Source organism: Erpetoichthys calabaricus, chromosome 7 (genome assembly GCF_900747795.2).
Source record: "Erpetoichthys calabaricus chromosome 7, fErpCal1.3, whole genome shotgun sequence".
In the NCBI taxonomy this organism is placed as follows: Eukaryota; Metazoa; Chordata; class Cladistia; order Polypteriformes; family Polypteridae; genus Erpetoichthys; species Erpetoichthys calabaricus.
The window spans coordinates 168,426,257-168,450,567 of NC_041400.2; the positions used below are offsets into that span (position 1 = coordinate 168,426,257).

General features: G+C 40.7%; 1 protein-coding gene across 1 annotated transcript in view; it reads left to right on the forward strand.

The window, feature by feature from the left end:
• The window catches only part of sv2ca (synaptic vesicle glycoprotein 2Ca), a 305,314-nt gene that overhangs the window by 244,880 nt on the left and 36,123 nt on the right, over positions 1-24,311 (forward strand). Inside the window, exons 5-6 of the mRNA XM_028805696.2 lie at positions 14,968-15,101; positions 20,578-20,667. Of these exons, the coding sequence (XP_028661529.2) occupies positions 14,968-15,101; positions 20,578-20,667 (224 nt within the window). The remainder of the gene's footprint in view (positions 1-14,967; positions 15,102-20,577; positions 20,668-24,311) is intronic.

A 24,311-nucleotide genomic window follows, 5' to 3' on the forward strand; every position in this document is an offset into this window, starting at 1 on the left:
ACTGCAAATGGGATCAGGTTAACTGGATAGCTATTGGTTTCCCTAATTTATCAATATTTTGCTAAAACTGGCAATAGGTAGGATGAAAAGAAGCAGTAAATGTTTCGTTCTCTTAACAAGTTAGTGAATTAAAATTAAACGAAAAAAAATCACATTCCATTAGCAGCAAAAATTGATAGAAAAATTGTCTTGAACCAAAAAAACCTGCAGCCACTGCAGCCTCCACCATCCCTGTCCAGTGAACTTAAGTGCTGTAACATGAAAAAACGTTAATTACCTCCAGGAAATCCATTCCTTTACTGACCCCACTTAACCCATTTTTTCAGCCTGCAGTGAGCTGGAGTCTACCCCAGCAGAATTACAGTAGATGTGATGGCACAATTGCGGGGGGAGAGTCTGGGATTGAAAGTGCAACTATAGGAAGGGCTTTTGAGCCGTAGTGGACAAATCACTGTCCACATGCAGATGGTATGCAGAAGTGATTAAGAAGAATGATAGGATGCTGGACCACAGAGTATATAACTGTGTCAAGTAGAAGTCAAGAGAGGTTGTCTTTGAGTTATACGATGTACTTCAGAACCATTGATAGCTATGAAAAGCATTATATGATAGATAGATAGATAGATAGATAGATAGATAGATAGATAGATAGATAGATAGATAGATAGATAGATAGATAGATAGATAGATAGATAGATAGATAGATAGATAGATAGATAGATAGATAGATAGATAGATAGATAGATAGATAGATAGGCACTATGTACTAGATAGATAGATAGATAGATAGATTTATTTATGGAGATCCAAAGCTAGATACAAGCTGTAGCACACCATCATCTTTCACAGAGGTGGTGCAATGTAATCACAGTTTGTTAAACATGTGACTAGCAATGGAGATGCTAGAATAAATTATATGGCAGTGTCCATGAAAAATACAATAATGATAAAAATAAACAAGAATAACACAAACAACACTTAAAATGAAAAACAATTTTCCTAGACATACAGATCAATGTGCCTTTTTACTAGAAGGACAAGTTTAACACAGCTTCAGGAACAACAGAAACCCAATGATATGAGATCAATCAGCTGACAGTAATAACATTCACTGAAATCAACTGAGGCAGTTTGAACATAAGAACATAAGAAATCTGACAAACAAGAGGAGACCATTCAGTCCATCAAGCTCGTTTGTTTAGCTAATAGCTAATCTGTCTGAATATCTCATCCAGATACTTCTTAAAGGTTAACAAAGTTTCTTCTTCCACTACATGTCTCAGTAGTTTGTCCCAGATTCCCACAACTCTCTAATGGCTTCAGTCCTTAAGTGCATTTCCTCTTATTTTCCACTAGTGTCCTTGAGCAGAAGAGTCACCATTTGCCTGGATTTACTTAATTCATTCGTTTGAGAATTTTGAAAACCGGGATTATGTCCCCACACAGTCTCCTCTGATAGATAGATAGATAGATAGATAGATAGATAGATAGATAGATAGATAGATAGATAGATAGATAGATAGATAGATAGATAGATAGATAGATAGATAGATAGATAGATAGATAGATAGATAGATACTTTATTAATCCCAAGGGGAAATTCACATACTCCGGCAGCAGCATACTGATAAAGAAAATATTAAATTAAAGAGTGATAACAATGCAGGTATACAGACAGACAATAACTTTGTATAATGTTAACGTTTACCCCCCCGGGTGGAATTGAAGAGTTGCATAGTATGGGAGAGGAACGATCTCCTCAGTCTGTCAGTGGAGCAGGACATTGACAGCAGTCTGTCGCTGAAGCTGCTCCTCTGTCTGGAGATGACACTGTTTAGTAGATGCAGTGGATTCTCCATTATCGATAGGAGCCTGCTCAGTGCCCGTCACTCTGCCACAGATGTCAAACTGTCCAGCTCCGTGCCTACAATAGAGCCTGCCTTCCTCACCAGTTTGTCCAGGCGTGAGGCGTCCCTCTTCTTTATGCTACCTCCCCAGCACACCACCGCGTAGAAGAGGGTGCTCACCACAACCGTGTGACAGAACATCTGCAGCATCTTATTGCATCTTATTGCAGATGCTGAAGGATGCCAGCCTTCTAAGGAAGTATAGCCGGCTCTGTTCTTTCTTACACAGAGCATCAGTATTGGCATCCAATCATCCAATACATAATACAGGTTTAATTCTCTAAGGCTGTCAGAGTAGGCCATGCTCTTAAGTCCATTGGGTGAACAAAGTTCCTCTCATCTGCCGAGCTTTAAGTGCTGTTATGCTTTTCTTCTTGCAACATGGTGACCGGAATTGCACACAGTACTCCAGATGTGGTGTCACTAGTGCATCATAGAGTCTGAGCATAATGTCCCTAACTTTATAGTCAACCATTTTTACAATATAACCTAACATTTTATTTATCTACTTAATTACATCTGCATATTACCTATTTGATGTGAACATTATGTCAATGTGAGTCCCTAAATCTTTTTTCAGAGGTTGTTTCCTTTAACTCCGTGTCTCCCATCTTATATTTACAAATGACGTTTCTTTTGCTCTCAGGTAGAATTTTGCACTTTTCTACATTAAACTGCATTCACCCACTCCTGAAGTTTGTGCAAATCTTCTTGAATATTTTTGTTGCCTCCTCAGTGTCTGTCAATCCACCAATTTTAGTATCATCTGCAAATTTCACAATTTTACTAACTATACTGAAATCTATGTCATTAATATAAATCAGTAAAAGTAAGGAGAGATCCCAGAACAGACCCCTGAGGGACCCCACTGATGACCTTGCTTCACATGGAGTGTTCTCCTTTTATCTGTACTCCTTGTCTCCTGCTGGTTAACCCACTTGAGATCCAGTTTTGCAGATTGCCACTGATGTCAACAGCTTCTAAAGTATATCTAAAAGATGGGATTTGGGAAGATCTTCCTCTTACAAATTAATGCTGTTATTTACTATTCTGTTTTCATACATTAATAAAGTATCTATCTATCTATCTATCTATCTATCTATCTATCTATCTATCTATCTATCTATCTATCTATCTATCTATCTATCTATCTATCTATCTATCTATCTATCTATCTATCTATCTATCTATCTATCTATTATGTTTCCATAATTTTTCATGTTATGGAAGTAAGACGTATTAATCTATAATTAGCAGGATTCATTTTGTCTCCCATCTTGAAGACTGGATTCATGTTTGCAATTGTCCACTTTAAGATGAGAGACAAAAAACAGAAGAAGATTTGGAGATCCACCCCATATATTATAACAAGCAAGTGAATTCAACACCACAAGAGTAGTCTTAAAAGACTGAGTCAAAATGTGACTGAATAGGAAGGTGAGGTGGTTGGGTCTTTATAGGCAGTGGGCAGGAAGGGGCGGGTCCTTGGCAGAAGTGAGGTCAGTAGGAAGGCGTGGCCTGGCAGCAGTAGTGGATTGAGCTCTATCTGGGTTTCCCTCCTGGAGGTCTGTGGAAGAGGGAGAAAGGGCATTAGTGGACTTCTTCAAACCCTGACTCCACATCTTTCCCTCACTTAAGCCCTTAGATGGCCTTCCCATGCCTACGTGTCTGTCACCACTTATCCAGCTCTTAATCTTTCTGAAGTGACTGCTCAGATATGTCTAATAAAGGTTATAAATTACATTTTTCATTTCTTTCAAGACAACTAGTAAACATTCATCAGGCCTGGGGGTTTTATGAGTTTTCAGTGTATTGAGGGCTTGAAGCACATCTGACTCTTGTAATCTAAAATCTATGAATTTAGAGCTTGTTTTTACTTCTGCATGGGGCAATCCATTTGTTTTGTCTTTTACAGATGAGACCCTGCAATGCTGTGGCAGATGTCAACTTTACACAAAGTAGCATTTCCAAGCTGGGTAAAGCTGGCACAATTTAGCATGAATGCTTTGAGCAATATGATGCCTGGTGTAGATCAGGGGCCCAGACAAGCTGCTGGATGTTAATGACAAGCAACCACAAATCATTCGCATTGATCATTCCATTTATATTTATCAAATGTTTAACCCTGCATTACACAGTGAGTAAAGGCCCATAACCCTCAGGTGTGTTAGTCAATTAAATTAAATTTAAATTAAAATTAAATTTTACAATGGCCCGTGATTGCTTCTCATTGTACAGTTCATCCGGAAAGTATTCGCAGCGCGTCACTTTTTCCACATTTTGTTATGTTACAACCTTATTCTAAAATGGATTAAATTCATTTTTTTCCTACACACAACACCCCATAATGACAACGTGAAAAAAGTTTACTTGAGGTTTTTACAAATTTATTAAAAATAAAAAAACTGAGAAATCCCATGTACATAAGTATTCACAGCCTTTGCTCAATACTTTGTCGATGCACCTTTGGCAGCAATTACAGCCTCAAGTCTTTTTGAATATGATGCCACAAGCTTGGCACACCTATCCTTGGCCAGTTTCGCCCATTCCTCTTTGCCGCACCTCTCAAGCTCCATCAGGTTGGATGTGAAGTGTCGGTGCACAGCCATTTTAAGATCTCTCCAGAGATGTTCAATCGGATTCAAGTCTGGGCTCTGGCTGGGCCACTCAAGGACATTCACAGAGTTGTCCTGAAGCCACTCCTTTGATATCTTGGCTGTGTGCTTAGGGTCGTTGTCCTGCTGAAAGATGAACCATCGCCACAGTCTGAGGTCAAGAGCACTCTGGGGCAGGTTTTCATCCAGGATGTCTCTGTACATTGCTGCGGTCATCTTTCTCTTTATCCTGACTAGTCTCCCAGTTCCTGCCGCTGAAAAAAATCCCCACAGCATGATGCTGCCACCACCATGCTTCACTGTAGGGATGGTATTGGCCTGGTGATGAGCGGTGCCTGGTTTCCTCCAAACGTGACGCCTGGCATTCACACCAAAGAGTTCAATCTTTGTCTCATCAGACCAGAGAATTTTCTTTCTCATGGTCTGAGAGTCCTTCAGGTGCCTTTTGGCAAACTCCAGGCGGGCTGCCATGTGCCTTTTACTAAGGAGTGGCTTCCGTCTGGCCGCTCTTCCATACAGGCCTGATTGGTGGATTGCTGAAGAGATGGTTGTCCTTCTGGAAGGTTCTCCTCTCTCCACAGAGGACCTCTGGAGCTCTGACAGAGTTACCACCGGGTTCTTGGTCACCTCCCTGACTAAGGCCCTTCTCCCCCAATCGCTCAGTTTAGATGGCCGGCCAGCTCTAGGAAGAGTCCTGGTGGTTTCGAACTTCTTCCACTTACGGATGATGGAGGCCACTGTGCTCATTGGGACCTTCAAAGCAGCAGAAATGTTTCTGTAACCTTCCCCAGATTTGTGCCTTGAGACAATCCTGTCTCGGAGGTCTACAGACAATTCCTTTGACTTCATGCTTGGTTTGTGCTCTGACATGAACTGTCAACTGTGGGACCTTATATAGACAGGTGTGTGACTTTCCAAATCATGTCCAACCAACTGAATTTACCACAGGTGGACTCCAATTAAGCTGCAGAAACATCTCAAGGATGATCAGGGGAAACAGGATGCACCTGAGCTCAGTTTCGAGCTTCACGGCAAAGGCTGTGAATACTTATGTGCATGTGCTTTCTCAATTTTTTTATTTTTAATAAATTTGCAAAAACCTCAAGTAAACCTTTTTCACATTGTCATTATGGGGTGTTGTGTGTAGAATTCTGAGGAAAAAAGTTAATTTAATCCATTTTGGAATAAGGCTGTAACATAACAAAATGTGGAAAAAGTGATGCACTGGGAATACTTTCCGGATGCACTGTATGTTCTTAATCCTTTACGTGCCATGACTAGGAAAAAAAGAAATATCAGACAATTAGGAGAAGCGGCATGCAAAAGAGAACAAGTGATGGCAATCAAAAGATGTCCATTCTAAACACGAGAGTCAGATAATTAAAAGATGAAGTGAGCTGTATGCAAAAGAAGTGTTAGCGGTATAAAGCCATCAGTTCTGTTTGCTGCATCTCCTCTCATTTGTTGACTATGATAATAATGAAAATGAATGAATTAATAACGTTTTTATAAGCTGCATGGCCTTGATTAAAGTTGATAGCAATTTGCAGTATATTTTAGGTAAATTGTTCGTCATTTCTTTACTTTTATTTTGAGTGGCTATTTCTATTTGACAATCTGTGCAGCACTCTCCCCTAAACTATTGTGAAGGGTGGTACCTAATGACATTAAATTAAGCAAGTTTAAAAGGGGATATGACCTCAAGCCAAGCCAGCTGGGTGTTTTTAAGTACCTGCTTTTATTTACGTCGATTATGGGCTGTCATTTGGTATCGACTTCATTTAGAGAGTAGTGTGCTCAGTGCTGGCTGCCTGTTAATTAAAAGCATCCATGCTGAGGACAGCATAACATAGTGTGATGGATGGCCGGCAGCTCAACCCGGCCGACACATCCAGGACATTAGATGGCATTTTCCCTGCAACATAGCGGTGCCCTGGATTGCCGCACGGCACCATGGGATATGGAGTTCAGCTTCACAGCCCTGCTGGGTACCGTGGGTACCACCAGGAGACACTGCAGGGAGACACAGGGATTTATGTTTCCCGTACAGCCCGGAAGTACTCACAAGTCACCCCCAAAGAGCTTCCAGGCTGAAGAAAAGCTAACTCTCCATCTGACCCGGAAGTGCTAGCAAGTCATGTGGACAGAAGGACAGAAGCAGTTCTGGGTCAAAGACTATATAAAGGACTGGTGGAGACCCAGTAAGTGAGCCTGAGTTGGGAGGGAGTGAGACAGAGCTTGCTGTGAGGTGTGGAGGAGAATTTAGAGAATTATTATATTGATTCATTGTGTTTATTGTGGATGTGGTGCTTTGAGAGCACTATTTTGAGGAAAAGATTAAAAAATCTTCTTAGTGCTTTTAAACCTGTGTCCATAGCATCTGTCTGTTGGGCTTTACGGGGCAACAGCGCCCCCAAGTGGCCACAATAGGCATACATTGTTAAATTTTTGTCACTCCAAATTTAAATGCAACCCTATAGATAAAGATTTGCTTTTTACTTAGTGTGATCATCAGCCTAATTAGAGGCAGCTGAGAACCTTTAGTCCCACATAATCCACAAAGATCAAGATTGTTGTACAAAACTTTCTGCCATGTTTTTGCATATTTTCAAGCCTTCTAGTTTAACTCTTTCAGGGCTGATGTCGACTTCTGTCAAAAGGAGGAGTTGACAATGGTAATCAACTGTAAACTGTGACAAAACCACCCATTATCTTTTAGTTGGACTCTCGTTGTTAAAGGAAAGTTGGCTTCATTGGTTTGACCGAGATTTCCTGGGCTCGTGTAAGTAGTAAGCCGCAAACAAGAGTAAAAATGGCACTGACATAATGGCGAGAGATCAAAGCGAATGTGTAAAGCAAAATACTCCGTGGGCGAAGCTTTGCCTATTATCTCTGAACTGGAAAATGACTTGCCAGACTCCGATTTTGATACAAGTAATCCAAAACAAATGTGAGGTTCCAGCTTCAGCTGACTGGTCCCCAGCTAATCGTGGCGGTGCTGAACAGGCTCATGTAGCTGACACGCCTACGGCAATGTTTGCCAGGAGGACTGCCACTTAACAATGGTAAGAGGTAGAAACCAGATTGCAATGCACTGCAACCGTGACCCCTGCTGCTGCTGCCCCATCCCATCCTGTCAGCAAGCCTGCCGCACATTCTTGGCAAACTGGCAGCATGCAGCAACAGATGTTTAATGTTGATTTCTGTGTGAAACCATTGCTTTTCAGAAACTATACTTTTTTGGGAAAAATATTCAGCCCTCAAAGAGTTAACAAACCCCTGACATCAACTTAGACTTGAGGTAAGCCATTTTGATTATAGGGAATGATTTGTTTTGACCCCATTTTGACTTCAGCCTGTCTTTTGACTACCCTTCTCTATTTTCTGGTCCTTAAAACTTCCATTAACTAACCTTTGGTCAGAAGAACCTTCAGTCACAAATGGCCAAGAAGCATCCGCACTGTTAAGTTGGGAGCTTTGTAGCCACATTCACTTGTAAAATTGATCCAAGACTTCGGACCTGAAGCTACTTGAGTATAGATCAGTGAATTTTTAAAATATTTGAAAAAAAACATGAACAGTTCAAAAAGCAATAAATGTTGGCACAGATTTAAGCAATTAAAGCCAAATTTCAAAATGAACTGTTGTGATTTTAATTTTCTGTGTGCTTTGCTCTTCCATATTCAGCTCTCGAAATAAACCTGACAAAATAATGAATGCCAGCAATTTGAAAATGACATTGTATATTTAAAATACTTACACCATTCTTTCATTTTAATTGCCATGCGCACTGATAATGCATTAAATGTCGTCACTTATCATTAGTTGAATGCACACACTAAAAGCTCCCAAATGAATAATGCTTGTGTGAATCTAGGTTGGTAAAACATACATATTGATCACATATTCTTCACTTAGAAAACACTGATGTACCCTTCAGCAACAAATGCATGTGTATTATTGTTAAAAATATTTAGAAGTTACATAAAATTTGACTGAGCAGTAGAAAAAAATGTATGCATGTGTAATGAAAAGCAAACCGAAAGTCCAAATTAGGGTAAGCCTCCATAATTCAGGGTGTTCATTAGAAATGTAATGATTTACTTCATGAAGTTAAGTCTAAATATTCTTGATTGTAATAAAAATTTGTCATTTTTCACTCTGTGATGAGAGGTCTACAGAAGGCTAGCTCGCTATCAAATGATAAGAAATCAAAAATAACATCATATTTGTGATCACTGACCTCTGAAACAATACCCCAATAGCTTATGTTTGAAATTTGTCATTTTTAACATCCTGTGAGTGACTCTAAGAGGGCTAAGACCACCGGTAAAGAATCACAATTCAAAAATATGATCATATGATCAGCCACCTTAAAACTCCACACTCCTGCACTGTATTACTGATCCCCAGTTTTACAAAGTTTTGTGAAAAGGAGTAACTTTGATCCCTTAGGGGATGAACTCCTGGCGCTGGTCGATATGGTATGCACCACTTCAAGTCCCTCTGATCATTTTTGTTGAAGACACTTATTGGTTTACTTTTTATTATAATGGTTTCATTTCCTATCCAAATTATGGGGCAAGAATGGCCTGAAAATGAGGGACAAAAACAGGTGAGAACCTCAAAAAGTTTGATGGCTTGCATACCTAGACATCATGACGAGTCGAGAAAACTCCCACAAATGGAGATTGTTAAAGTCAGGAGGCACCGGAAATAAGAAACTGAAGTGATATCAAAGCATCCATAAGTAATTCATATGAACACAAAAACTAAAACCAGGTAGGAACCCCTGGGAAAACCATATTATTAGAGAGCTGAAGAGCGTTTTGCCATTTATCAGAAAGACAAAGGTGTTCCCACCACAGCACAGTGCAAAAAGGGTAAAAGACCTCAACAAAAGGACACGTAAGCCAGACCAGATCTTCACCTAAGTCTAACTCCCCAGATTAGGCCTCAAGCCTACAAGCCTAAACCCAAACCAAACGACATAATGCATAGGACTTTAATGGAGCTAAAACCCTTTTAATATGCAAAAAATGTCTACAACAATAAGGAGAAGAAAAAACATTAGATACCTGTTCTCAAATAAACAAATCAGAGTTTCTTTAATATTTATGGATTTATTATAAAAAAAAAATCAAAAAAGGAATAACAAAAAGGCAAGAGAACAAAAGGAGTATAAACAAAACTAAGAAATCACAAACCAGAAAACATCACCATTAAAGAGAGACATGGGTCAAACCAGTAAATGAAATAACTGCAGCGAGAAACACCACCACAGTGAGAAATAGGAATGGAGTATAAAAATGCAGTGCCAATACCACCTGAATCTTCCCTTTTTAAACTGTTTCAACAGCCTGTCAAATACGTAATCAGGTGGCCCCGCCACCCTGGACTCCACATACAGGAGGCAGATGGTATGTTAATAATATCTGTTTTTTTATTCTTGGGCTATGTAATGTTCCTAGCCATGACTTACACATACTGTTGGGGGTTTTTAAGATCATTGGGTTGGAAGTTTCCTCCTGTTTTCAAATTAAACGCTTTGCTTGAAAGCTATTTATTTTTTGCTTACCGCAACACCATCTTATATCTCGATGGGCACTGATGTTTTTTGTTGATTTCGTCTCCCATATCAATCCCAACATTCTGCAGAAGACACGGCGCCGATGATGTCTTAGTTGGTGAGAGCTTTAAACGTCGTCCAAAACAATGCTGTGACATCTGATTTTAGGCTCCCCAAACTCTTTCTATTCCCTGTCCTTGTCATTCAACTATTTTTGATCTCCCAGTATTTGATGTCATGCTATTATTTCTTGGTTTCTGATTTCTGTCTTGTGTTCTATATTTTTACAATTTGGTTGGCTTGATCTTCCAGTTTTGACCCCTACCTGTTTCTGACTACTCTTTTCCCCGGGCACACTCCATCTCTGGGCTCTAGCAGACGGAACAGCAGAGCAGACAGCAAAGAAAACGAAGACATAGTAAAGTAACATAGCACAAAATTAAATAATGATTAATAAACAACAACATATTAAATAAATAAAATATATAAAGACAAGACCAAAAAACAGAAAAAAATAACATAACATACAAACATATATTTATATAGTAATAAAAGAAATGTTTTAATAAACTTGAACTAGGGAAAAAGATCCTGCCTGAAACATCCCATGGGCTTGCTGAGTACATCTGTGACCACCAACAGATTTCGGGGGATTGCCTCAAAAGTCCCAGGATAAGATCATGAAGGCGCTCGGCATTACCGTTCCATTGAACTTACAATAGGGAGGGAGTTTGGGGCAAGGACTCAACTGGAGGAAAGGGTATCTGGGCACAAGTATGGAGAGTGTTTTTCATGTTTGTGACAATTTGTTTTTGGATGGTTAGCAAGTTGGGAGGGTCTTGAATGTATAGTGTATATAGTGTGGACAAGTGACAGATGTGAAGGAGTGCAAAAGTAGGCTGAGGGGCCAGCCAGGCCGCTCCATAATATTGAGACTAAATTTGAAAATAAATATGCAACTGCTACTGAATCTCACTGGGCGTCAAGCAGAGAGGGGTGAGTAGACCTGGTCAGGCTTTGGGAGTGTGCCATGGTTTAGTGACTTAAGTCCAAAGTGTGATGCCTTCTTCACGGGACATCCAGCTTTATACTTTCTTAACCGGAAGAGGTGAAGCTTCTCAGAATCTGTCTTCTCAGCCCTGTGGGGAGAAAAAGAGACAATCCTTTTAGCGACAATGCCACCTCTCGTCCTGGGGTGTTATTGCATACATCAGGAAAGCCCAGGAGGTGATCCTCCAGTGCACATTGTGATGAAAGGCGCTATATATGCACCCGGCACAGACTGACAACGGAGGCATGCTAAAATCAACAAAATGCTTTTTATTTTCTTCAGCTGAGGTCCACATCTTCCCCATGTCCCTCAGTCCTAACACAGTCCCAAAACTAAAGTAAAGCACCACACAACGTAAAGCACACTCTTCTTCTTCCACCACTCCTCCTAGGCAATCTCGTCCTCCTCCTCCCAACTCTGGCTCCTTTTATTAGGCACCCGGATGTGCTCCAGGTGCTTGATAGCTTAGTCCCGGCTACACTTCCGGGTGTGGCGAAAATACTGCCCACAAGGGCCCAGCAGTTCCCGCTGCTGCACCTCCTGGCGGTGCCTGCGGAACCCAACAGGGCTGCACCAAACTCCAACTCCCATGAAGCCCTGCAGGAGTCTAAAGCACCGCTTCAACCCAGGGAGGCTGCCACTTAGCGTCCAGTGGGAGGTATTGGGTCTCCCATGCTTGCTCCCCCAGGACATATGCTGAAGGGGCACAACATGTATGACAATAGTTAGGCTGCATGTGGCCTCTAGGTTTTATATTCTTGCTCATTTGTTGTTAGTTTATGCCCACGCTCTTGATCATCCATTTTTATTTTTGGAAAATTAACATATTTTTGTTAGAGAATGTGCACCCTGTTCTGCCAGAAGCCCACTGTCATTAGTAAAAACGAGTGATGTAGGTAACTCATAAGAATGTATGGGTTTTCCAGCACCATTTTTTGCAGAACTGGAATAATGCAATGTTATTCTAAGCCTACAGCCACACTGTGTCATCTCTTCACCCTGATAATATTTAAACAGAGAAAAAGGCGAGCCAGCATTGCTGACTTCTGTTCAACTGCTGTAACAGCAGCATTTGTGTATTCCTCCCAGTCCCCGCTGGCAATCAGCAGAGTGAGAAGGTGATATTGAGCAGGGAGGAGGTATGCAGCAGGCTCCGAGACTGAGAAGACTCTTGTTCTGTGCAATGGTCCGTTAAAAGCATTCCCAGGATACAGCTCGGCCAGTGGTTTTAACGATCTGCGGCATTGCTGGAACTTACTTGCTGACTGCAAAGATTTATGATGAGATTTGTCCGCACTCAAAAAGGATCAGAGGTCAAGTCTAACATTGGGAAATGAAACAGCAATACATTAGGAAATTTTTCCAATTAATTAAATCGTGTTTTCATTGAGCTGCACAGCATTTCCTACTTGATGACCTTCTTTTGTTCCTTATAAGCTTCACTAGTGGGTTCTCTTTGTAGATTCATCTTGTTCACTTTCCCTTTGTTGCTTTGACAATCCAATAGCAGCTCCACAAATTATTGTACCAATGATCTAACAAAGCCTAAGAGTGTGATTTCTTTTTTTTTTTTTTCTATTTCTGCTTTCTTTTTTACTTTTAGAAGATGAAGCTCACAGACATGGGAAAATTATTTAAAGTAGTTAAGTTTCTATTGTGAAAGGAGCTTTAAATAAAAAAAAATTTTAAACAGCACTTCTAATTAAATTAGGGTGGTCTTCATTCATATACTCTAATCCCGAGGTTAACACCAGATTCCTAAAACCATGAAACTGGATTAAGTGTTTTTAGCTTAGGGATGGGAAGTGAATGGATGGAAGGATGCTGTTTGAATTATAAGTGAAAGATAAGCAGTGTGGTATGAAGTCCTTGTTGTGTCTCCCGTAGTATAGCTCAGAAGCAACTGACAGCAAATGGCAGCATGAGCATGTTGTCTTCAGGCAGATTAGCTAACCCCCATACTGTAAGTGCTGCCACAAAACGCTTCAAGGACAACATAGTGACATCCTTTACATGTCCTACAGCTTTGTAATGGCCAGTGTGATTTTTCTACACTGTGGTGTGCAGTTACATCACTTCAGGACAGGACCACTGAATCAACAAGCTGATTAAAAGGGTAGGCTAAACTATGGGACACACTCTGGACCCCCTGGAAGTCGTAGCAAAGGAGATAATGAAGACAAAACTGAGTGCCATTACGAATAATGCTACACATCCTCTGTCAGACACTAATACTGAGGACTTTTAGCTAACAAATTATATCACACAAGTGTGTGAGTAGAAACTCCACTGTAGCTGCTGTATACTAACAGCCAGGACCAGTCCTAGGCACAGACCCCCCTGTCCTGGGGGGTGGCACCACTTTGTGAGGGCGCCAGTCTCCAAGAAGGAATGCTTTACATATGAAATCGCATAACAAACTCTCACTGTGTCGATTACTGCTCTGAATCTGACCACACAAATCAAAAAGGGAGACTCTCCGTTGGACGCCTCTTTTTGGTCTTTGTAGGCGCTTGCAACCAGCTGTGCCTAGGGGCACAATGTACACTTAATGCCAGCCCAGCCAATGGCTATACACCTTTATAATGCCTCACTGTGACACCTCTCTTGTCTTTGGCCCAGTCAGAAGTTTTCTTCTTTTTTGTACTTTTTTTGTGTGTATTTCAGTGGTGGTGTTCTTGTTTTTTCTTGTAATATTTTTATATTTCTTGAGCCTCTGCAAAAACCTATATTCCCTCTTGGAGCAAATAAAGTAGTTGGCCCTTACTAAAATTACGTACCCCCCTAATATCTTCTCGACACACTTCTACCTTCCACAAGTGTCTACCAATATTGTGGCCTCCTCCTCCTCCTACATTACTCCATCAGGAAAGCCCTTGTCTCCACTGCACTCCAGGCTACAGCTGGATTATTAAAACCCAAAAAAGTCTCGAGTTTGCCTCACTGGAGCTCCCCTTACAGAAAGGTGGCCTGAATGGAAACTACAACTCCCAGACAACCCTGGAGTCCAGAACTTCATGGTTTTGTGGGGCCAGATATAAATCTTTGGTTAAGAATGCATGCGTCTGGGGGCAACTCTTTAAAAAGTTTGTAGTTAATAGCAACAAAATCTGCCACTGAAAGGCTTCACCTACAGGGTTCTGAAAAACCTGCCGCCAATTTCCACCTGTCTATGCACTTTAAGCATTCAGGGCCTGTACCATTTCCATTCTGGCCACCCTTCTGTAACAGGAGCTCTGGTGAGGTAATCTTGAGACTTTTTTGGGTTTTAAAAATCCAGCTGTGGCCTGGAGCACAGTGGAGACGAGGGCTTTCCTGGTGGAGTAGTGTAGATGGAGGAGGCCACAATATCGGTAGAAGCTTATGGAAGGTAGAAGTGTGTTGCGAAGATGTTAGGCAGGTACGTTATTTTAGTAAGGGCCCAGAGAGACACCATTTTAACTATTTTAATTTGTGCAACCTTTTTGTCGTAATACTACCATTATAACCTTCCTTGTAAACCATATTTACTCAATAAATATTCTTCTTGTTGGAATTCTGGGCTTGAGTTTTTGTGTCCTCAACACGGGATCTGATTAAGAGCTCCTCTGAAGGCTGTAGTCTTAGTAATACCCCAGAGGTACCGTTACCTGTCTGCTGGCCTTCCAGCAGTACCTGCAGTAATGCTCATAGATGATTGATGAGTTTATCTCCACCATTACCAGGCAAATAAGAAATGCTGGCATTGGACAGGACACCACACTGATCATAAGACTCCTTTATTTTGTAGGTACGATGTGGATATTTAAGAGCAAACTAATACCAGGTTACCATTTATTTCTGCAGGTTGGAGCTTCAGCATGGGGTCAGCTTACCAGTTCCACAGCTGGAGGGTGTTCGTCATAGTGTGCGCTCTGCCCTGCGTTGGCGCCGTGGTGGCACTCACCTTCATGCCTGAGAGTCCACGGTACTTCCTAGAGGTAAACGTTAAACAGTCATTTATTAAAATGTTGGTAATGATCATGATATGAGACAAGGCTCAATCGTGAGGAGGACGTAATTAAATGTGCTGTTGTGGAGAATGGAAAAATTGTAGCAGACATTTAAGTAAACTGTGACAGAGCAGGTTATCATAACAAGACATTTTTGCAGATGAGGGAACACCAATCTGTTTGTCAAGATCATCTGATCAATGAGTGGCTATGGTCAAGAAAGACAATACAAAAGAGCCCAGAGTGTCATAGTATGTAATGACCATTTTTAACAGGTCTGACACTGGAAGGTTTTGACTGTCTCAATCACAGGTTTTTGGGCTATCTGCCTATAAACAGAGTGGCATGTGCCAATTCTAAAATAACTGTCTAGCATCTCCCTACTCTAGATTCTGTAACTTCTGAGGACTGAAATATAGAACCATTAAGATATGCTCTGACTTGTGACATGCCACTCTTCATAAGTGACTCAGGTGAATCGAGGTCAGGACTGCCAGATTTTATAATAATCCTGATCCATAAACTGTGACATGTATGAGTTGTCTGCACCATTTGATGAAGATGTTATGGGTGTATGGGGGGCTTTTTGGAAATGATGATTACTGTTGTCTGCACTGGTGCTTTCTTTGTATGAGCCTCTTCAGATCCCATACAAGTGTTTTTGTTATGCTAATGAAGTCAGTAGAGGAGCAAAAATAGGCTGCTGTAATATCCAAAAGTTGGCAAGTCACAGATGTCCCCACTTTGAATACCTGTCTCGGTAGTTTGATATTTCAAAAATTATTTGTGTTAAGATGTGCTCACTTCTTTGTGTCATAAATGCACTTTCTCTTAACTTTCACTGATGTCTCAAATAACATGACTCACAGCTTTGCTGTTTTAATCATTTCTAAGCATGCATCTCACATACAGTACAGCACTTTCAGACTCAATTTCCAGAACGTGATACCTTATATCTCACACTTTCTGGGGGATCTAATACCACAACCAAGATTTGTAAAAGAAGAACATTTTGAGTAACTCTGAGGCAACAAGTATGTTCAACCTTTTGGGTTTCACCATCAGTTTATCTCCAATTCCCAAAGATGAGTAGATCTAAAAGTCCTTGAATAATCAGTCTCTTGATTTTCATGGGCCTGGTGGCATAAAAGACAAATCTTGTATCCATTAAAGGGTGGATTTTGGGGGATCATACTGTATTTATAAAACTTTTATATGCACTTATAGAAGCCTGAAATGTGTGTGAGAATTGTTCCACTCAAAGAAAAATTGACAGGAGAACTGACGTATATTTATAGTAATTCTAATCCATCTGTACGCAACATTTCGGAGAAACTGGGAAATGAGACACCCATGATCAAGTATGACTCATGCACACAGTAATTCTTATCACCGAGCCATCATTATAATGTGCATTGAGCCAATCTCTTAGAATGATGTGCTGAGCTGGGCCTAGCATTAGAAGGACAGACTGCCTGAAATCAGGCTACACCTGTTCTTATGCAGGTTTTAACAACAGTTGTTATTCTGGTGACAGACAACTACAAGAAGGAACTGGAGTTCCTGGCAGGTCAGGAATAACTCAGTGAAGCTTCAGACTGATCACACCTGCTGTGCTGGAAGCCATTAAGCAAATAACAAGGCACTACATTCAGCTTCCATATAGTGTGGATGTTCAGGTCAACACAAAAAGGCAATTTGTAGCACGGTCTAGTTTTCCTAACATAATCTTGACAATTGACTGCACTCATATTATAATAAGGGCCTCTAGCAAAAATGAAGCTACTTTTGTTAAGCCTAAGCAGTGATATTCCATTAACACACACGTCATCTGCGATGCCCTGATGAGACTGACCAATGTCATGGCTCGGTGGCCTGGATCACCCCAAGCTTCACTTTTTTTGAGGCAAAGTAGCTTTGGCAGATGACTTGCTGATGGTGTTGTATGTGATCGCTGGCTTGTTGGTAAGGTAACTGGATGAACTCTCAGTGTTTCAATTGGCCTACACTCTTCGTTGTAACAACAATCATGTCAGTAGATGTGCCAGGTGATAATGGCTATCTGCTCAGATGTGGGCACCTTACGCCTTTCTCCGAGTCTCATAGTGTAGAGTAGAGGCGCTACGATTCCACATGTGCCCTTGTGCCGTCAGCTGTGGAGCGCACCACAGAACTTCTCGAATGCACGTGGCAGTGTCTGGATGTGCCAAGTGGTAGGCTGCGGTACCAGACCATGAAGGTCTGCAGCATTGTCATTACACATGCAAGAGGCTGATTAGCATACAGTAATCCCTCCTCCATCGCGGGGGTTGCATTCCAGAGCCACCCGCGAAATAAGAAAATCCGCGAAGTAGAAACCATATGTTTATATGGTTATTTTTATATTGTCATGCTTGGGTCACAGATTTGCGCAGAAACACAGGAGGTTGTAGAGAGACAGGAACGTTATTCAAACACTGCAAACAAACATTTGTCTCTTTTTCAAAAGTTTAAACTGTGCTCCATGACAAGACAGAGATGACAGTTCCGTCTCACAATTAAAAGAATGCAAACATATCTTTCCTCTTCAAAGGAGTGAGTGTCAGGAGCAGAGCATGTCAGAGAGAGAGAGAAAAGCAAACAAATCAATAGTGCTGTTTGGCTTTTAAGTATGCGAAGCACCGCGGCACAAAGCTGTTGAAGGCGGCAGCTCACACCCCCTCCGTCAGGAGCAGGAAGAGAGAGAGAGAGAGAGAGAGATAAAAACAAACAGTGAAAAATCAATACGTGCCCTTTGAGCTTTTAAGTATGCGAAGCACCGTGCAGCATGTCGTTTCAGGAAGCAGCTTGCACAGAAGGTAGCAACGTGAAGATAATCTTTCAGCATTTTTAGACGAGCGTCCATATCGTCTAGGTGTGCGAACAGCCCCCCTGCTCAATCCCCCTACGTCAGGATCAGAGAAACTCAGCGCAAGAGAGAGAGAAAAGTAAGTTGGGTAGCTTCTCAGCCATCTGCCAATAGCGTCCCTTGTATGAAATCAACTGGGCAAACCAACTGAGGAAGCATGTACCAGAAATTAAAAGATCCATTGTCTGCAGAAATCCGCGAACCAGCAAAAAATCCGCGATATATATTTAAATATGCTTACATATAAAATCCGCGATGGAGTGAAACCGCGAAAGGCGAAGCGCGATATAGCGAGGGATTACTGTATTCCATATGTGGTTGTTTCAGGGTTTCAACTGGGCAGGTTTCAAGATGTGTTTATTGAGATTTATAAAGGGTAACTTGTATAGAAATGTGTGCATGCTGGGTGTGTGTTTTCTGGTGTATGAATACTTTTACACTCGAATCCATGCTGCATTTTGTAAATGAGACCTTTAGTCTGTTGAATATCTCTCTTCCAGTGCCTCCTTTAATAAAGCCATCCTGAATCACATAACTAAAAGAGGCAATAACATTTGCTCCTTCTAAGAACCTCACAGGGACGAGTTCTGGTGCTTCTTTGATCTTCCTGGACATGGCCTCCTTTTCCTGTCACCAGCTGAGCTCATGTCCACATCTGCTCATTCATGATCACTAGAATAATGACCAGAAAGGGGGAAATCACCTGATCACTTTGGAGGTCAGGAATTCTCTTGGAAACAACTGTGGCTGCCCTCCCAGAATACAATCTGCTGGCCCAGCATACACCTATGGTGCTTTCCCACCACAGGAACTTTTTTCAGGAACCAGGGACTTCTTAGAAATTCAGGAATTTTCATAGGCCATTTGTAGTTCCTGGTCCTTTTTTAGCTCCTAATCCTGGGTATTTTTGTTCATCTCCTGAACCCCATCCATGATAGTTCCAGGTTGAATTGTGCTGATTAGATGACCACAAGCACTGGCACCATCTTACAAAGCTGTTGGTAGTTTGGACTTTGGAGAGTCATAGGAGGAGAAGGAACACTGCACTTCACACTGCATCAGTTTTCATAGCCACCTCCCTGGTGTGCAACGCATCAAAGCAATATGGCTTTCCCCATGATATGTGATTGCTTCAAAGCAATTAATGTGGAGAGGTGCCCCGTGAATTCCCCATCACGCCACACTTCACACAACATCATTTTTCAGAGCCACCTACCTGGTCCACTACGCTATGCACCATATTAAAGCAAACTTCTGATTGTGCCGGAGTTTTCACCATATCACTCTTCATAGTGGCCTCCCTAGTGCACCATGCCCTGCACCGCATCAAAGAAAATAATCTCACCTGTGAAGTCATGATTGCTTCAAGGCAATAAGGTGGAGAAGCCCCCTGTGAACTTCTGATCGTGCCACACTTTGCACCACATCCCTGGTGCACCGTGTTATGCACTGCATCAAACCAATCAGGTGTGTGGGTAGGTGTGTCTCCAGTGAACTTCCAAATGCACCTCACTTTGTACCGCATCACTCTTCTTTGCGCGTGACATATTATGCATAAGGGTTTCCGTTCCTGTTGCACAGTGGAGATGCAACACACTAAAGTGGCTGAAAACCACAAAAGGCCATGGGCCGAGAACATATAGAAACTCATTTGTTCCTGAAAACAAAGTTCCTGTGGTGGAAAAACACCTAAACATGGCTAGTCAACCTCCAGGTGGCCTACTACCATTATGCACTGCAAGGACCCACATACACTGTGTGGGCCTCCCCGCTGCTAGAGGACTGAGGGACCTCTGTTAAATTATTAAATGTTACCCCCGCCCCCCCATTGTCCTGGTCCCATTTCTGTTCTTGTGAAGTTCAGAAGCTCAATCGTCACCTGGTGGAATTTTGTTTACTCTCCTGGCCCTCTGTTGCCTGCAGTCTTGGTGTCTATCAGTCATCTTTTGTGAAGTCCTTTTGATATTTAACTGTGAGTAATGCAATGTTTAGTGCCCTGCTGGTATATCCATATTTTATTTATATAGCTCCTTCAGAAACCCGTTCTTTAAAATCTGTCATGTAGATTCCACGCCTCTCCTGGCACCTGCCATTGAGGTATATTTGTTGTATTTACTTTAATGTGATGGTGTACACTGCACAATATACAAAAACCATTGACAGAAGATATGTAATGTCACATTTAATATTAGCATAAGAAACAGTGACATCTCTTCATGGGTATCCCACAATATTGGCAATTATTTTTTATTTTTTTACACTAGATTTTTTAAACTAATTTTCTTTAGTCAAACCACTTCACACATTGTAAAAAATATTCTAAACCTATGCCAACATTTTGATCAGATCTTATTTATCAAGGACCATTATCACTTAATGCTATACTGTAATCCTCTTTCCAAACAGAAGCAAGTGTGTCGATTTAAGCACACATTTTCATGAGGTGGGTTTTCACAGAGTGTTTTTATCAGGCTGAGAAGTGGGTGTGCTGAATAATGAGACTCTAATCTTTGAATTGACAATGTGAACACATGCTTATTTGGGCTAATTTAAATAATCTCTCTTTTTACTGAATAGGTTGGAAAGCATGACGAAGCCTGGATGATTCTGAAACAAATTCACGACACCAACATGAGAGCTCGTGGGCAGCCAGAAAAGGTCTTCACGGTGAGTAATGATCAGGCAGCAGCTTAAAGGAAACATATAAGGATGTTACTTTATTGTTCCCTCTAAACTGTATTGATTGAGACACATTATTGACGTCAATACGATGCATTACTCCCAGAAGAGGGGTACATTGTGTGATCACTTAACCTATTGTAAAAGTATCTGCAAATAATGGGGGAACCAAGCAAATAAAGTGTTGTCATTTTCAACATGGTATGAATGAAATGTATGCAAAGACTCTTAAATTAAACTCTGTATTGTGCATTTTAATCACATTTGAATTGTTTAATTTGTAATTTTAAGATGTGGAGTAGGGGAGTAAATCAAGTAAAATTGTGTCTTTGTCAAACATTATGGAGGGTACTGTTGCTGCAGTGCATTCTGATTTTCTAAATGACATTGGATAAAAGTATCAGGCAATTGTATGAGGGTGAGTCAAAAATTATTCACACTCCAGCTATAGAATTTATTTTAATCAACTTTCAGAAAAGACAAATAAATAATTTTTCGACATAATCTCCTTGCTTTTCAATACGCTTTCATATTCCTTCATTAAAAAATATTTTAGGCTGAGTTGTGAGCCACGAATGCACTGCTGTCTTCATCTGTTCATCAGACGTGAATCTTCATCCTCGTAGGGCTTCTTTCAAAACCCAAGTCTGTCGTGGATTATTGCATAGGCAGCTGATTTGCAAATGATTTGCCACATCATCTTCTGTCACTCGTCTATTCAACAGAATCATTTCACGTGCCCACTCAATGTTGTTGTCAGTCATGGATGTGGACGGGCATCCAGCTCCTCCTTGATGGCTGACTCTTGTGACTCTTGTGAACTTCTCTATCCATTCATGCAAACTTCTTCATAACAAAACACTTTCTCTATACTGTGAAGAAAGTCTTCGATAAATATTGACCCCAAACACACCCTCAGCACGAAAAACTAACAACTGCACGTTGCTCTTATTTCGTGCAAATCACAAGTGGGGCAGCCATTTTTTCTCGCATCCGCAGTTACAAATAATCTGACATAACACGTTCACACCTGCACAGCAGTGACTGGGGAGACAGGGACCTCATATGGAAAGTGCTGATAAGACAGTGCTGCCAACAGAAGTTTTAATATAACTAGACTGTGAATAATTTTTGACCCTCATATAAATTACTAGTTAAACCCACGCCATGTAAAATGTTTGCTGAGGCATCCGCTAATTGCAAAGCATTACCCAGGTAGAACATGTGGCCTCCCTGTGTTCTTCCCCACAAACCTCCTATTTTGAAGACCCTTGAGATTTATTTAACTAAGCTTCCACTGGCTTTTAGTTTCAGGATTGACCAAATGCTTCCCAATAAACTACATTCGGAGTGAAAACTTTAACGTTTCTCCTAGTTTCTCATACATGGAATTTCTAAGGAATTAAATTTGCATAAACTTTTATTCGATGCGGACATTTACTTCAGTGCACACACATATACATAGTTATTGTCTGTTTTTCACCTGCATTATTATCATTCTTTAATTTAATATTATTTTTTGTATCAGTATGCTGCTGCTGAAGAATGTGAATTTCCCATTGGGATTAATAAAGTATCTATCTATCTATCTATCTATCTATCTATCTATCTATCTATCTATCTATCTATCTATCTATCTATCTATCTATCTATCTATCTATCTATCTATCTATCTATCTATCTATCTATCTATATAATGCATTTGCTCATATGGAGCTCTCTGTACATGAATACATACATTGAGGAGTGAGGCAAGATGTAACATGAATGAGGCGCACCAAGCACTAGAAAGCCAGCATGTAAAACGTATGTAGTACATGATTGGTACTGAGATACTAGACAAACACTCCTGCTCACCTAGCCAGTAAATCTCTTCCCTTTGATTAATACTTGCTTACAGATCCAGTAAAAATCTTTCATTAATTCATGTGGAAGGCCTGGATAGATATAGTCGCGTACCCTCTAAAACTTTCACAGTGAGTGATACTTTCTTGCCTATCCAGTAAAACTCTCACATTGAATGATAACTTACTTACCTAGCTAGTAAAAGTCTCATCTTAATTGATGAGGAGGGACTGGACAGGTATACTTACCTACCCAGAAAAAACTCTCATTTTGATTGATACTTACTTACCTAGTCAGTAAAACTCTTGTGATGTTGGATATTTCTTTACCTACCCAGTAAAATTCTCACATCAATTGATGCACAGGGACTGGACATACATACTTCCTTGCCCTGTAAAGCTCTCCTGTTGATTGATATTTCTTTACCTACCCAAGAAAACTCTCACGTTGATTGATAATTAATTACCAGCCCAGTAAAATTCTAACAACAACAACAACATTTATTTATATAGCACATTTTCATACAAAAAGTAGCTCAAAGTGCTTTACATAATGAAGAAAAGAAAAATAAAAGACAAAATAAGAAATTAAAATAAGGCAACATTAGTTAACATAGAAAAGAGTAAGGTCCGACGGCCAGGGTGGATAGAAAAAACAAAAAACAAAAAAACTCCAGAAAGCTGGAGAAAAAAAATAAAATCTGTAGGGGTTCCAGGCCACGAGACCTCCCAGTCCCCTCTGAGCATTCTACCTAACATAAATGAAATAGTCCTCTTTGTAGTTAGGGTTCTCACGGAGTCACTTGATGCTGATGGTCATACAGACTTCCGGCTTTTAATCCATCCATCATTTTTGGAACATCATGGTGCTTTGGGTAGATGGTGCACTTAATTTATGCACTGGGACTGGACATGCATATGTGCTTACCCTGTAAAACTCTCACTTTGATTAATTGATCTTACTTACCTAGACAGTAAAACTTTTATGTTGATTGATATTTTCTTACCTACCCAGTAAAACTCTCGTGTTGATCGACGCACAGAGACTAGAAATACATACGTATTTACTTGCCCTGTAAAACTCTAATATTGATAGATACTTACCTTACCAAGAAAATTCTCACATTAATTGATGCACATGGACTAGACATGCATACTTACTTATTCTGTAAAATTCTCACTTTGATTCATACTTGCTTACTTATCTAGTAGAAATCTTTCTTTAATTGTTGTGGACGGCCTGGACATACATACTCATCTACCTTGTAAAAGTTGTTGATTGATACTTTAATAATAATAATTCATTACATTTATATAGCACTTTTCTCAGTACTCAATGCGCTATCCACACAGGGAGGAACTGGGAAGCAAACCCACAGTCTTCCACAGTCTCCTTACTGCAAAGCAGCAGCACTACCACTGCGCCACCTGTGAGGACAAGACTTTCTTACCTACCTAGTAAAACTGATAAGTAATTGAGTAGTAATTGAGTAATGTAAGTAATTGATACTTAGCTAACTAGTAAAACTATCACCTTAATTTATGCAGAGGGACTGGACAGTGTGATAAAAACACAGACCAGACATCATAAAAAGGTTTGGGGCAGCCACCCGTATAATATCCCTGGCTGAAAAAGGTTTTTAAATTGACAGCGATGTTCGCAATACTGAGTCCAAAACAGAAGTGATTTCTTGGTGGTAATAGGGCGGCTTTAAAGCCCATATAGTAAGTGATGTCATCGAGGTCCCTGGACCCGGAAGTGACGTCATCAAGGGAGCCAGACCCGGA